Below are 13983 nucleotides of genomic sequence, written 5' to 3' on the forward strand. Positions count from 1 at the left end.
CTCACACTTCCCTCTCCCCCGCTGAAAGTGTTATCAGCATCTTTGCTTGTAGGAATCGGACCAGGCAGCAGGTTCTGGATAAGCGCTTTAAGAACAACTGGGGAGAAAGAGACCAGAAGTAGTTGCTGTTGTGTAATCCCATACACGTGTCATTATCTGTTGCCAAATACTGAAAGAGAAGCCGGTTCCAACTGATCATCATAAAAGCTTTCCCAGCACTTGTGGCTGCAGAGGCCGAGGAAGCAGGGCAACCAGATGTATGTGTGGAAAGATGCAAGAGAAATCGACTCTTGTGAGGTGAGGTGGTCCAATATATGGACTGTCAATACAATCAATATCTTTTAAAGATAAAGGTTGTCAATATCTTTTTTTTTTTTAAAGAAAGCAAAGAATATTTGGAGACAACTTTGCTTGCATCTCCATCCAAATGTCATATTAAAAAGAAATCCAGGAGAAACCATAGTCAGAAGATGGGAATGCTCCTAATGGGAGGCATTGAGATTTCAGTTTATCCTTATTTTTTCCTTTCCTCTCCCAGGTGGAGTTTGTTTGCTGTCCTCGTGAAGTTAAACAGTAGTTAAACAGCTGACTTCACTGGGAAATGATATTATTTTGAAATGAGGCAGGGTTTCCCGTGTCAGTGACCTGGTTAGAGGGAGAGCAGCTGGTCTGGGCCAGGCTTCTAGACTCTGTGCTGCCGCAGCTCAGAGCATTGCTCGTCACCATAGGAGCGGGGAGTAATGAGAGCATGTCTGCTTTCAGATTCTGGTCAGGACTGCTGATGCTGCTGGGCTTCCTCTGCCCTAGAAGTTCACCATGTGGCATTTCGACGCACATAGAAATAGGTAAGTGCCAGCCTCTTGTCATGGTATGAAGGACAGTGCATCTGTCAGAAATGTTACGGAGGAGATTTAGAATTGATCCCATGTGTTGACAACGAGTTCCCCTGCTGCCCTGAACCATGCGGCAGTGAAGGGGGGAAAGCCCAGGCTGGAGTCGTCCAGGGTTGGGGACTATCAGAGTGAAGCCCATGGAGGAGAGGAAGATTCTTTAGTCACTGCGTCTCGGGCTGTTTCTCTGCATGGGGAAATAGGAACTGGATAAACTTGTGTGTGTGGTGGTGGTGGGGGGGGGGGGGTGTTCCCATGAAGCAGAAGAACTGATAGAATGGGAGAAGAAAAAAGTGGGTGTAGTGTGGTAGGAGTGAGGAATCTATGTTTGTTTCTACATTTCCAAGTATACATAAAAGATCACATGTAGCCACGGGGCTGGGTCCCCTGAGTCAAACAGCTTTAAAGATGGTTGGCTTCGGGGAGAGCAAGGAAGCAGGGGAATTTGAGCAGTCCCTGGTATTAGAGATGCCCAGAATGATGGCAGGGTTTGGGGAGGCCAGGGATACAATAAGCCGATGCCTATGAGCTTGGGGCAGGGCAAAGGCTGAGTGATCTGGATAAAGGTAGATGGTAGCACAAAAGGTTGGTTCTTGGATGAAATGTATTCGTAATGTTTTTTCACTCTTTAGATAAAAACAGTACCAATGTTTTAGTTATGCTGCCTCTAGAAGATTCAAAGCAGAACAAGTTTATGAATGAAAAATGAAAATTTGGGATGGGGGTAAGGAGGCTTAAGAGAGAGGGGATATATGCATACTTATGGCCGACTCATGTTGTACAGGAGAAATTAACACAACATTGTAAAGCAGTTATCCCCCAATTTAAAAAAGTATGGAAATTTATCAGTGCAAAGCAGAATATTGAGCTCTGCTGGGCAAGAACTGTATGATCACAGAATTACGATTTGAAGGAATACTGGAGATCACTGAGTATAGTTCCTTTATTTTACAATAGAGGAAATGGATCACAGAGTTTTCACAGCTAACTTGTTAGTGACCTAGTCTAGAGTTACATATCCTAACAGCTGGTCCAGTGTTCTTTCATGAAACATCTATGCTAAAGTGTTAGAGTCATTTAACATCTAAAATGTTAGATGTTAGAGTCACGAGACAGTGGAAAAGGGAATTAGGTGTAGGTTTTAATACCAGCTCTGCTATAAACTACATGAGTGACTCTGGGCAACTCACTTTCTCTTTTGCAAAATGAGGGGGCTGAACTTCTTGATGAATTCTAAATTATCTTGCACATCTAAGTTCTGTGAAACTGAAATTGCTAAAAACTCTAGCAGTGGGCCAAAGAGGATCAAATATAAGTGGGAATATTCAACTTTTTAATCTTTAGAATAAAAAATTAGCAAGACAGATGAAATCTCAAAATTTTTAAAAATCAGATTGTTGCTTCCATTTCTTCAGTAGGTGCCAAACAAGAGTCCTAATGATTAATATGTTAATATATGTTAAATGTAAAATATAATATGTTTATGTGGACATAATTGAAGGCAATTCCAAATCTGCACAGATTGTGAGGATTCTTATACAAAAAGAGATTAAAACTTCAATAATTATTTGCCAATAACTTACATGATTTCATAAATATCTTGATTCTTGTTTTCACTTCTTATATAAGGCCTATGTGGATGGTTGACATTTATATGAGCTAATTAGAATTGGCCTCCTTCAGTGGTTTCACTTTGTAAACCTCTATAATCTTACATACCTGCTATTTGTGTCAGCTACAACCTTGTCTCTTTATGATATAAATGCTTATAATATGGTAGTAGCTAGATTTTTGTTGTATGAATTAAAACATTGGATGTGATTTCCAATAGAAATAAGGTGTCACCTTTGACTGTGTCTTCACAAGGAGTGTTCCTGTTATTGATACTAAGAAGATTGAGGGTGTGGGTGTGCATATCTTATGGGTGTGGGTGTGTGGGTGGAGCACGTGGCTTTTTGAGACTTTGTTTTCTCCTTCTAAAGTAGTCCAGTGATGAAAAAAACATTTATGGGTCATTGATTCAGTCCATGGTTTAGACCCTGTATTGTACAGATAAACTTGGTTTATCTACCCCAGTGGGTTGTTGAAGCAAAATATAACTTCTGTTTTTGTCATATATCAGTCATGAGCTCATCACTTAGCCTTTTTGTGTGTGTGTGTGATTCTCTTACCAAACCTATAAGGTGGATGTTATTTACTTAATTTTACATGGGAGGAAACTGAGGCCTGGAGAGGTAATGTAACTTACCCAAGGTCATAAGAGCTAGTTAAGCAGAAACTGTAATTTTGATTTGTATTGTAACAATATTGTTTGAATCTAATTATTGGCTAATGAAAATTACTAGTACAAATTGAGTTTTCACTTCCCACTTCCTTGACAGTTACAGGCACAAAGTTATATATTTTCCTTTTAAAATGATCTTCAGGCAGTTCTGTTTTCAGTTATAGTTGGAATTAGTTCATTTATATATTTATTTATTACAGGGCACAGAGCTCTGGAGTTTCTCCACCTTCAGGATGGGAGTATTAATTACAAAGAGGTAAGAAGTTTGATTTTTTTCTTTTATTCCTTGGACATTAGCTTTCCCTCATAGGTGACAAAGGTCCAAACAGATATTGAAATACCTAATTTCAATAAAAAATATGTCATTTTTATGTCTTTATAAAATATTAATATTTGGGGTTAAAATGTATATATACTTTAGCACTACTTGAATATATATAATAATGAAATATTTTATGTAAATTATTGTTTGAAAAATATTGGAAAGCATTTTTTGAGAGTACACCTTATTTCTTTTTGTAAAGAAAGGTTATACTTAAGCCATTTTTTTCCCACTTCTTATCTCTCTGTGTTACATAAAAATTGTATCATCATAGGAAGAAGTATTTATTGAGAAGTATGCTTTGAGATTATGATTTTTCTGCCTACTGTGTTCTTGGTATGACTAGCTGATGGCTTACCTTTACGCATCTTCAAACTAGTTGAAACCATTCTGGCACTATACACTATTTCTAATTCTATAGCTAAATAAAACTGTGTAACAAAGGTTCTTAAATATTACCTTTGAGAGGAGTGGTTAAATTCTCTATGACTTCAGAATTGGATCAAATTATTTACCAGTGAGTATTGATAATCCAATGTGGAAAGTAGGATTGATACAATAACTGAAATCTAGCATTGTTCATAAACTACTTTTAGTCATTAGTTTCAACTTCCTTACTCACCAGTTTAACAGGCCCTCTAGGGAAAAAAACAGTGTTTATATTTGTCATCTTTATTGACCCTGATAGAAAGTTCATTGACCCTGATAGAAAGTTCATTGACCCTGATAGAAAGTTGATAGGAAAGAGGAGAAATAAGAATTTGCGTAATTTATGGTGTGAGCAATCAGTCCTGAGTGTGACCAGGGTGCTTTTCTAGTAGAGGTATCCAAGCTTGTATCACTAACTTAAAACATGTTAAATGGACACACATCCTTCCCCTCAGCACTGATCCTAATCTGTACACTGATGTTGTCACTGGAAATGGCTTGAGTGCCCTGAGTGCATCTCCCCCTTTTAACTCATGAAGACAGGGATTATGTTAGCTTTTTTCATGTTATCAGAAAATCTCTCTTCAAAGATTGAGGATCTGTTTCAAAGATTGAAGACACATAACTTTGTATGTGGGAATCTTTGGAGTTCCTCTTTCTCTGTACTAAAACCTGCTCTCTGGTGAGTGCCAGACTCATTGGTCCAGTTTGGTGAAAAGATCCAGAGGGAGGCTACCCCAAGGATGCTAGACGGATCCCACAGACTGGTGGTGCTCAGCAAGCCCTGCACATTTAGGGTCTGGGTTCTGTTGGTTCTGGGATTCTCTTTTGCTGATCCATCCAGAGGTGACTGCATTTGTAATGACTTTAACTTACCGTGGCTTCCCTGATAGCTTAGTTGGTAAAGAATCTACCTGCAATTCAGGAGACCACGGTTCAATTCCTGGGTCAGGAAGATCCCCTAGAGAAGGGATAGGCTACCCACTCCAGTATTCTTGGACTTCCCTTGTGACTCAGCTGATAAAGAATCCACTCGCAATGCGGGAGACCTGGGTCCGATCCCTGGGTTGGGAAGATCCCCTGGAGAAGGGAAAGGCTACCCACGCCAGTAATAAGAAAGTGAAAGTTGCTCAATTGTGTCCGACTCTTTGCCACCCCATGGACTATACAGTCCATGGAATTCTCCAGGCCAGAATACTGGAGTGGGTAGCCTTTCCCATCTCCAGGGGATCTTCCCAATCCAGGCCTGGAGAATTCCATGGACTATACAGTCCATGGGGTGGCAAAGAGTTGGACACGACTGAGCGTCTTTCACTTCTAACTTACCATAACCGAGTTAATAAGAAACTAATGCATACAGCTGAGAAAATCAGTTTGTTAATGTATAAGAACTGTAAGAACGTAACTCACATTGGTGGTAACTTTCTTGTTGTTCTTCAGTCGCTAAGTTGTGTCTGACTCTTTATGACCCCATGGACTGCAGCGGGCTTCCCTGTCCTTCACAATCTCCCAGAGTTTGGTGGTCATTATTGCCCTGATTTTAGTCCTTCTACAAGAATAGATAAATATATAATAATTTATTAGATAAATAAATGTGGTGTATTAACTAGGAAATCAGAACAATGGTGTTTGGTTGGTTGCTCTCTTTTTGCTCTGCTCCTCCCTCACTGCCCATAGAATAGGTTTGGTCTTTTCTGATCATGGAACTAATAGAAACTCATCGTAAAAAAACTTTAAAGTTACGTTATTTTGTAAACTTGCCTTTTTCGTCATTTACTATATCAGATCATATATTTGTTCATGTCCATATCAATAGAAGTCTTTAGAATAATTTTTAATAATTACATAATTCTCTGTACCATAATTTATTCAACCAGTTCCCTATGTTAACTTTTTATTTTGAAATAATTTAAAATTGATAGAGAAGTTGAAAAAAATTAGACAAATACTTTCTGTATGACTTTTACCTAACTCCCCCAGTTGTTGATAACTTATCCTATTTGCCTTCTGAGCCGATGTATGCATATTGATTTTCCCCTGAGCCATTTGAGAGTTAATTGCTGAAGTGGTTGTCATTACCCTTCAAGGCACCCTTGTGTACAGTAATTCCCAAGACCCTCAGGGGGTATGTCCCAAGACCCTCAGTGGATGCCTGCAGCTGTGGACAGTTCAGTTCAGTTGGGCCCCTCAGTCGTGTCTGACTCCTTGCAACCCCATGAATCGCAGCACGCCAGGCCTCCCTGTCCATCGCCAACTCCCAGAGTTTACCCAAACTCATGTCCATTGAGTCGGTGATGCCATCCAACCATCTCATCCTCTGTTGTCCCCTTCTCCTCCTGCCCTCAATCCCTCCCAGCATCAGGGTCTTTTCAAATGAGTCAGCTCTTCACATGAGGTGGCCAAAGTATTGGAGTTTCAGCTTCAACATCAGTCCTTCCAATGAACACCCAGGACTGATCTCCTTTAGGGTGGACTGGTTGGATCTCCTTGCAGTCCAAGGGACTCTCAAGAGTCTTCTACAACACTACAGTTCAAAAGCATCAATTCTTTGGTGCTCAGCTTTCTTTATAGTCCACCTCTCATATCCATACATGACCACTGGAAAAGTACTGGAAAAGTACTTCATATATACAGTATTTTCCTACACATATGTACATACTTATGATAAAGCTTAATTTATGAATTAGACACAGAGAAACAACAGTGACTAAAAATAGAACAATTATAACAATATATGTAATAAAAATTATGTAACTATGGCCTTCCTATCAAAATAATTTACTGAACAAGTTTATTGTCTTTTCCATTTTATCTAAGCACTTAATTGTATACTGTGGCTATAACTTTTGCAGTTTGAGGTGCTGCAGCAATCCTAGCACAAATTTCCTTTTCCTTCACAATTTCATAGCTAGAGTATTTCTTTCCTTATTAAGTCTACAGCGTTCACCTTTTCACGTGGAGAAAGCCCTTGACAGCTTCTCTTTGGTATGTCCAGATTGCCAACCCCTCTCCTCTGTGCTTTGGGGCATTACTGGGTAAGTGCTGAGCTCCAGCCCCGGCAAGACCAGGAGTACCCAAGGGATGAGTGGCGTCGGCGAAGAAGACAGACAGACAGACAGACACACACACAGACGGTTGCGTAGACGAGGTAGCTTTTTTTTAATTTTTAGGATAGCTCAGTTTTTATAGAATGAATGTTACCTCCCCCTTAAGTCACCACATATTACATCAGATATTGGTTTGTGCTTCCGTCAATATTTTTTTCCCCATGTTTTACCCCTAAGCATTCATCTAGAACGTTTCCGATTACAGGGTTTATACTTAAATGTCCCGTACATAATCTTCTTGCCTCAATGGCCTAACATTCTCACTCTAACAAAAACAATGTTCCACAAATCTCAGGTATAGTGTAAATTCTTTGGACAAGAAAACAATACATGGGAAGGGTCACAGTAACATGTTTGACATTTCTGAAAATAGTACCATGAGAAAAACCTGATATTTTTCTTTACCTGAAACCACAAAATCTCAATTTACAACGATTAAGTATTAAACAGCAAAAACACCTCTAAAGCAGCAAAACACCTCTCTTAATAGTAAGATAATGGCAGTAAAGCTGGTTAATATAAGTCTTCTATTAAAATCTTATATACCCCTTTTTCTAATTTTACAAAAGTACCCATAATATCCCATGTTGTTTAAAGAAAGGGAAACAATGAACAAATAGCACCAGAGAAATAGCAATAGTGAAAACCCTTTCAACCAAGGAGCAAGTAAACTAAAGCAGTATATCTACTTCTAAATCTAAATACCTCTACTCTTTTCTATTCTAGAACATTATAATCTTTTAAGCAAGCAGCCAAACTATACCTGTGGCCTTTTCTTTTATGACTTGATGTTTATGGTCGTGTCCTGAGCCAGAGCAATCTTGAGCATTTCCAAAAAGGCTTGGACTTTTCCAGCGAGGCCTTATTACTATACATTATAATTTCCAAAAATTAATAGAAAGCCCAATAACAGTAAGACAGAAGGAAGGAAGGGACATACCGGGCCCCTGGGACAACCTCGAGGGGAAGAGCTGCCTTGCAGGTTCCTCTCTCGTCCCATGACCTTGTCACGGACTGGGCGCATGCCGGCGGCTCCCAATAGGTAAGGTAAGATCTACTCGAACACAAGCACTGTACTAGCTAGATCGCAGGTCTGATGATGGAGACTAGCAGGCAGGATATAGTGGACAAAGGGATGATTGATAGAGCAGGACAGTGCGAGATTTCATCATGATACTCAGAATGGTGCCCAGTTTAAAAATTAGGAATTGCTTATTTCTGGAATTTTCCATTTGAGATTTTAAAAACTATTTATTTTTGGCTGTGCTGAGTCTTTACTGCTGCAGGCTTGCTCTACCTGTGAGGAATGGGGGCTACTCTTTTTGTGCACAGGCTTCTCATTGCAGTGGCTTCTCTTGTGGGGCGTGGGTTCTAAGCTCGTGGGCTTCAGTGGTTGTGGCACGTGGGCTCAGCACTTGGGGCTCACAGAGAGCTGGCTCGGTAGTTGTGGCTCACAGGCTTAGTTGCTCCATGGCATGTGGGATCTTCCTGGACTAGGGATTTAATAGGGTGTCCTCTGCATTGCAAGGCAGATTCTTAACCACCGGACCACCAGGAATGCCCCATTTAATATTTTTGAACTTAGGTAACTAAGCCAAGGAAAGCAAAACCATGGTTAAGGAGGGGTTATATTTCCTAAAAACAAGGGCTATATATATGTGTGTGTGTACATATACACATACTACTATATACATCTATACAACTACAGTATGATAATAATGACAATCAGGAAATCAACAGAGAAATAACACTATCGCCCAATCCCAGGCTCTTAACAGATTTCAACAGTTGACTCAACATAGTTCATGGTTCCAGGACTGATACAGAAGCATGTGTTTAGTTATCAGTTCCCTCTGAGCTCCTCCAACCTGGAACAGTTCCTTACGTCTACCTTCTCTTTATTGTCCTCAACAGTTTGAAAAAGTACAACCCAGTAACTCTGTAGAATGCACCTTCATTTGGTTTTGTTTGATGTTTTCCATGATTAGATTCTCCTGCAGGTTAGTTTTGGGCAGAAATACTACAGACCATTGAAGTGATGCTGTATTCTTCTCATTGTGTTTTACCAGAAGGCCCATCATGTCAACTTGAACCATTTCTGGTGGTGGTAACTTTTATTTCAGGTGTTGTATTTTTCATTCAGTTCTTTATGCCTTCTATTTGAGAGAACTTTTTTCTTTTTTTTTTTTTTGGTTTCAGATGTGTTTGCAGTTGTTCACTGAAGCATTTTTCTGAGGGTTGCTGTAAAATATCTGTCAGATAATTCAGAAATTCCTGCCATCTCTTTGTGGGCATCTGATGACTATCTTTTTTCATTCCTTTTGACATCTTTCTAGTTCTTGGTATGACAAGTGATCTTTGATTGTAGCCTAGACATTTTAGGTATTAGGTTATGAGACTCTGGATCTTCTTTAAACTTCCTGTTCTAGTTCTCTTCTTCTGATACCACTCAGGTAGTGGAAGGGGTCAGGGGACTCTCCCTTCTAACTGCCAACGGGGGTTAGAATTCAAGGTTCCTCATTGGGCCTCTCCTGATGCCTCCCTGGCCAGGAAGAGTAGGAGTACTTAATTACTGCTCCTCACCGTGGTCTTTACTGATGTCAGAAGGTAGAGGTGGCCTTTTACCTGGGTGGAGGTGGATGTCCTGATTTCCCCTGGGCCTCTTCTTATACTGCCCTCCTCCCCATAGCAGGGAAGGGGAGAGATCCCTTGTTCCAGTTGGGAGTGGATGTCCAGGCTCTCCTCATGGTCTCACTTACACCATAGGGTAGGGGGCAGGATGGCAGGGATGAGAGTCCTGCCTCCCTCCTTAGCCCTCTCTGATACCAGTGGGGGAGTGGTGGCACCTCATCGCAGGCTGGTGAGGGGGCAAGCCTAGGCTCCCCACGAGACCTTAGCTAGTGGTGAGGAAGCACGGGGCCGTGTTTTTTTCTTTGGTGTTTGTGTAGAGCAGGGAGGTTACTGTGTAGAAGTTCTATCTTGCTAGGCTGGCCCATGCCTGGTTTTTGTGGCCTGAGTTGCAGGCTTTTGTTTTGTCGACACCCATTGGAGTTTCTAGGCAGCTGGCTTTTCCAGTATCCAGTTTGGACTACATGAAGCAAAAAGAAAATCCACAGAACTCACCACAGTGTTACGCTTCAGTTCCTATTCAATGTGCATACTTTTCTCCACCTTTGAGTCATAAGTTATATTCTTTTCGTAGACAGTGTCCAGGGTTTCAGCTGTATTTAGCAAAACGAACAGGGATAAGTACACCTACTCCATCTTCCTGGAAGCAGAAGTCCTATTGCTGTTAAGAATAATTTGGGTTAAGATGGTGTCTGCCACATTTTTATATTGGAATATTTTCTACTTTTTTAAATAGCAAATATTTTGTAGGGAGATGTATTGAGGTAATGCAAATATTCTGTTTCTCATTAAACTTTTTAGCATCCATTGATTCTTGCCTGAAATAGTTTTAATGTTTGCCAAATGTTTATCTGATTCTATCATTCCTTGTACATTTATAAATTTGCATTCTGCTGTAAGGTAAAGCCTCTTCTTCCCCATTTATCTATCTCTTTATATTTTTTATTCAGTGGTTTATATCACATTATGTGTAGTGCTTAGTCACCCAGTCGTGTCTGACTCTTTGTGACCCCAAGGACTGTAGCCCGCCAGGCTCCTCTGTCCATGGAATTCTCCAGGCAAGAATACTGGAGCGGGTTGCCATGCCCCCCTCCAGGGAATCTTCCCAACCCAGGGATCAAACCCAGGTCTCCCACATTGCAGGCAGATTCTTTACCATCTGATCCACAAGGGAAGACCTATATCACGTTACTAATATTATTTATCTTGATGCTCAAATTGTCCCAGAATTCATCTCAAGTTGGCTTTTGTGTCTGTTTAAAACCCTGAATTCACATGAAAACATCTCCACTTCCAATCCATCAGCACAGGATCCTCTCCAGCTTTGTATCTGTAACTCCTTTCTCCAACAGTGAGAAACCTGACCTCCATTATCCTCAATACATGTTCTGGTTCTGATATGCTTGGTCTCCTTGTAGGTAATACATTACCTGGAAAGTCCCTTCAGCCCTGGTACTGCTAGTTGAATCCCCTTGGCCCAGAAACAAATGAAAAATGAAAACAAAACAGGGAAGACATACAGGACCAAGAAAGGATTAATATCCTTAATTGTTCCTGTAGTTTGTTTAGATTTCTTTATCTTCAGATTTAGAAACAGATTCACTTTTAGAAGTCTGTTTTTATTATATTTTCATTTTTGCCAATATATGAAAATAGTTATTTTGTTATAGGTTATATTGACAAATAATTTATTATTAATGAGGTTAAATATATTTTCAAGTGTTTATTGACTGTTTCTATTGCTTCTTCTATGAATTGCCTGTGTCTTTTGCTCATTTTTCTATTAGGACTTTAATCTTGATGGGAAGAATGACTTTAAAAAAAAAATAAAGATAGCATCTTATCGTGTGTCAAATGATTCTCATGGTTATTTATTTTTCTCTTAAATTTGTTTCTGGTTCTTTTTACCATGCACAGCATTACAATTTTTGTGTAGTTAAGTGCATCAATCTTTTCCTTCATGGTTTCTGCCTGTATGTTTTGCTTAGAAATATCATTTGCATTCTGAAATTATACAAATATTCACTTAAAATGTGTCTTGTCATTTTCATGGCTCTATTTTTGACGTTTAACTCTCTAATTCATCTTGTAGTTAATTTTTGCATAAAGCATGATAGGGATCCAGTGGTCTGTCAATGTCAAGTCAGTGTCACCTAGGCTAAGTATGGATTCCCTGTAAGAATAGACTGTTCATTGCAGTGGGGTTGTGCCAACGCAATTGTTGATTACTCCATCCTTTGTTCATCTCTATCATGCATTAAGTTATGGTTGAATCTATTTATTTCTTCTATTTCATTGATCTGTGTCTTTTGGTGCATTTTTATACCTGAAAGAGGAGGATACCCTCCTCCTTCTGTACTCTTTTCCCCCTAGCAGTTTCCTGACTTTTTTTCTGACACCTTTTCTTAAAATTTATTTTTCATTGGAGTACAATTGTTTTACAATGTTGTTCATTTCTGCTGTGCAACAACATGAATCAGCTATATGTATACATGTATGTATCCTCTCCTCTTGAACTTCCCTCCCACCTTACGCCTTTACTTTTTAAAATTTACTTTAGAATTATTTAAAATTTGCTTTAGCATTATTTTTCCCTGTTAAATAACACTATCTCACCGGGAGATGCAGATTCAACAAGTCTTAACACATATAAAGTGACCATTACAGTGGCTGCTAAGGTAAATATTCAGCAAAGTTAATTATTACTTTTAAGTGGCAAAAGTCCAATTCCAACTGTCTTTAGAAAAAAGACTCTAAGGGTTCATGTAACTGATAAACCTGGGGCAGAGCTGGACTAAGAGGTCTAAGTGGTACTCTGTCTCTTAGACACTGGAAGATACTGGCCATCCAGGACTCAGTTTCTAAGTTTAAAATCCCTGAAGAGGCGAAGACTTCCCTGTCAGTCCAGTGGTTAAGAATCTGCGCTGTCACTGCAAGGGGGACACAGGTTTGATCCCTGGTCGGGGAACTAAGATCCCAGTTACCTACAAGGTGTGGCCAAAAATAAATAAGATGGAGAAAGAGCATCATCTTAAAAACAAAAGAATGTCTTCAAACAAACAAATAAAACCCTGAAGAGAAGAAAGCATCTTCTTTCTTCTCCCCACAGCTCTAGCTGAGAAGTCTTGGGGGACATTCTAGCTGAAGTAGCTTTTGTCAAGCAAACATCTCTGAGCCAGACCCTCTAGTGGGAGTGGATGTGCTGTCCTTGTTCCCCTGTGGTCAGTCAGCCTCACCTGCTCAATATAGAAGTGATTCTGTCTTTAGAAGACTGAGGAGGAGACACTGCTTGAAAAAGCAAAAACAAAAAGTAGGTGATACTGTATTTCCTTCTGTTTCAAGTTCTTTGAGGTACTTCTTTGTTGCTTCTACATCTAGCCTATGCTATTAGTAAGTCCCTATTGAAAAATCTAAAAGTTGGATTGCCAGACTTTTCCCTTGCCCATTGGGTCAGAGTTCATTTGCAGATAGTGGAAACCCCTCTGGGTTTCCATAAGAGGAAACCCCTCTTATGCTGAGAGGGGTACAAGACCACGTATTAGGGGATTCAGTGCTAAGAAACTGTGAGAAATGGAGGAGCAGACTCTAAGCTGAGTATCTGGACAGGACTCCCAGAACAACACACAGAACTGGCCTGCCAGAACCACTAAGCAGTCAAACAGACACTGTTCCATTCACGAGCTCTGTGTCCAACTGTCTCCTGGGTGGTTTGGAAAGTGAGAAGCCGCCATCTTGACTGTTGGCTCTGGGACCTCGTCACCTCAGCCACGCTCCTTAGTAGCAAAACCGATGCCCTCTACTCTGCCTGTAATCACCTGGGCCCCCTCTACTTCTGCTATGGAAAGGCCAAACACTTCTGTGCTGGCTGGGAGCACACAGGGCCAAGTGGCTCCTCAGTAGCCGCTGGGGAATGAAGTCTTCATTTTCTAGGCCCCAGCACTCACTGGGTGTAGCCATAAGGGGATTGGAATGGGATGGAGTGACCCAGGCCACCAAGGAAGAACGCTGGGAAGAAAACCTCTACCACCAACTTATGCATCATGTTGGAAGTGGGAAAGGGTATTTTTGTAACCCTCCAAAAGGTTATCATCTTAATCTTTAATCTATAAAGGATATCATCTTCCTTTAAAGCACAGGTCGCAACTATAAACACACACAAATAGATACGAACTGATATATGTGTATGTGTATGTATGTATATACGTGTATGTGTGTATGAGTCGTCCAGTCACATCTGACTCTTTGTGACCCCATGGACTGTAGCCCACCAGGCTCCTCTGTCCATGGAATTCTCCAGGCAAGAATACTGGAGTGGGTTGCCAT

General features: G+C 40.3%; 1 protein-coding gene across 6 annotated transcripts in view; it reads left to right on the forward strand.

Moving 5' to 3' along the window:
* The first annotated feature begins 224 nt into the window (after positions 1-224).
* GPLD1 (glycosylphosphatidylinositol specific phospholipase D1) overlaps positions 225-13983 on the forward strand; it is a 52853-nt gene continuing 39094 nt past the window's right edge. For 4 of the 6 annotated variants that reach the window (XM_065912418.1, XM_065912412.1, XM_065912413.1 and 1 more), the window contains exons 1-3: positions 225-297; positions 763-845; positions 3375-3430. In XM_065912418.1, coding sequence (XP_065768490.1) covers positions 260-297; positions 763-845; positions 3375-3430 — 177 coding nt within the window. In that variant the 5' untranslated portion in view covers positions 225-259. Of the gene's footprint in view, positions 298-734; positions 846-3374; positions 3431-13983 lie in introns of those variants that run through there. The other 2 variants (XM_065912416.1, XM_065912415.1) reach the window with 1 other exon arrangement.

This window comes from Muntiacus reevesi, chromosome 20 (assembly GCF_963930625.1).
Source record: "Muntiacus reevesi chromosome 20, mMunRee1.1, whole genome shotgun sequence".
Classification (NCBI taxonomy): Eukaryota; Metazoa; Chordata; class Mammalia; order Artiodactyla; family Cervidae; genus Muntiacus; species Muntiacus reevesi.